The sequence below is a fragment of the Etheostoma spectabile genome, chromosome 8 (assembly GCF_008692095.1).
Source record: "Etheostoma spectabile isolate EspeVRDwgs_2016 chromosome 8, UIUC_Espe_1.0, whole genome shotgun sequence".
Lineage (NCBI taxonomy): Eukaryota > Metazoa > Chordata > Actinopteri > Perciformes > Percidae > Etheostoma > Etheostoma spectabile.
In genome coordinates this window covers 17,499,467-17,501,239 of record NC_045740.1, presented here as the reverse complement: position 1 = coordinate 17,501,239, position 1,773 = coordinate 17,499,467, and the positions used below count along the sequence as shown (strand labels likewise).

General features: G+C 40.9%; 1 protein-coding gene across 1 annotated transcript in view; it reads left to right on the top strand.

The window, feature by feature from the left end:
• The window catches only part of LOC116693733 (ceramide kinase), a 63,676-nt gene that overhangs the window by 57,696 nt on the left and 4,207 nt on the right, over positions 1-1,773 (top strand). Inside the window, exon 14 of the mRNA XM_032522941.1 lies at positions 66-1,773. This exon is cut by the window's right edge and continues 4,207 nt beyond it. Within this exon, the coding sequence (XP_032378832.1) occupies positions 66-153 (88 nt within the window). The 3' untranslated portion in view covers positions 154-1,773. The remainder of the gene's footprint in view (positions 1-65) is intronic.

Genomic DNA, 1,773 nt, shown 5'->3' with positions numbered 1-1,773 from the left:
GGGGGGTGGGGTTGGGGGGGGGGGATTTCTCTTTTAAAAACACCTTCTCCTTTTTTTAATCCCAGAGTGCACTGCCAGTTCATCCAGCTGTTTGCACGAGGGATCGAGGAACCCAAGGTGTTTGAGGAGCTCCCCAACCCTTGTGCAATATAGACCCACACCCCCGTTGTCCCCCCCCTGTCAGACACTGGAGTCATCGCTCTGTTTCCGGCCTACGTCCCCCGTCACTGTGACAATCACCGCGTCCTTCACCAGGAGACTCCACAGGATCTACCCATCAACCAGTTGGGCGGTTACTCAAAGATTAGCAGCAGGGAAGGAGACAAAATGTCACTTTCTGGGTTTGAAAATCAATGATTTCCACACACACACACAGGAAGTGAGGTGTGGTTTCCTTCAGTTGTCCTGATCAGCTTTAAGTCGATTATTTTCTGGAAATTAGACGCTGTTTGTGCAGAAATGATCAGGACGTTACTTTACCTGGAGAGTGAAGCGTCCCCCTCACATGTTGCTTGTGTTTTGGGTGACGCTGTTGGTTTTGAATGGCTGCTGGGTGTCTGGCATCTGATTTATTTTCACGTAGAGCATTAGACGTTTAGCTTATTTTCACATTTTGAATAGTTTTTACTTATATTGAATGCTCAGAAATGATCCTGGATTTGGACTTATCTGTTACATGTTTTAAGGAAGCCAGGCCTCTGCCAGTCACTCCAGCAGTCCTGTAATCATTGGGGGTCGCGGGTTAATTCGCATCCATGAAAAGTAGAAAGTAAATCCCCCTCACATGGTGTGTACTTATAGGGGAAAATAGTGCTGACAGATTTATGTTCCACTGTTGAACTTTCCTTTTCCTTTCTGCTTCTTGATCCTTCGTGTTTCCGTCGTTTTTTTTTCAGGACAACCTGAGCTCAATCTTAACTATTAAAAAAATCTATTTTTACATATTTGAATTCCCAGCAATTTAGAAGGCAAAAAAATGAACTATGAAAAATCTTCATTTTAGTCAGGAAGATTTTGTGTCAGTCAAGCTGGTCGTGGCTGAGTGAGCTGAACAGCGTACGCATTAATGTCTTCATCCTTTCATTTCTGCTCAATATGCAAATGAGCTGAGCAAACGCAGGACTCAGAGTAAACCATCTGAAAAAGTGCTGCTTTAACACTGTTGTTTCACTCAAACGGTGCAGATATTCTGTCTTCAAAATCAGCTGCAGTTGTAGCCATAACTTCAATTTACTCCCGGTGCAACGCAATCATCTGTTGGGTTTATTTTGTTATGAGAAAACCTCGAGTTAACTGTCCGAACCCTCCACTAATTCAATAAGATTCCCATAATACAAAAGCCCAAAAGAATTCTAAAGCAGTGTTTCCCAACCTCGATATCATATCGATATTGTGATATGAGACTAGAAATCGTCTTAGATTTTGAATATCATAATATGGCGTAAGTGTTGTCATTTCCTGGTTTTAACCCTTGTGTTGTCTTCCCGTTAACCATGAACTTGTTCTTTCCGGTCAAAATTGGAAAAAGAACTTTTTTTTTGTGCTTTATCTGATTTATTTGTCACTTGTTCCAGCTTTTGGCGCTTTTTAATAAAAACCTGAGCTGGTTTAATAATGGGTTTTACACTTATTCCTGGAATTTATGGTCAACAAACCTCATTTATATCAAATTGTACATAGGTTTTTAGTTAAAAAAGCAGAAATTAGGAATTATTTTGACTAATAGTTAAGATCGGAGGATGTTGATTGGATCACAGATGGGTAGATGTCAAA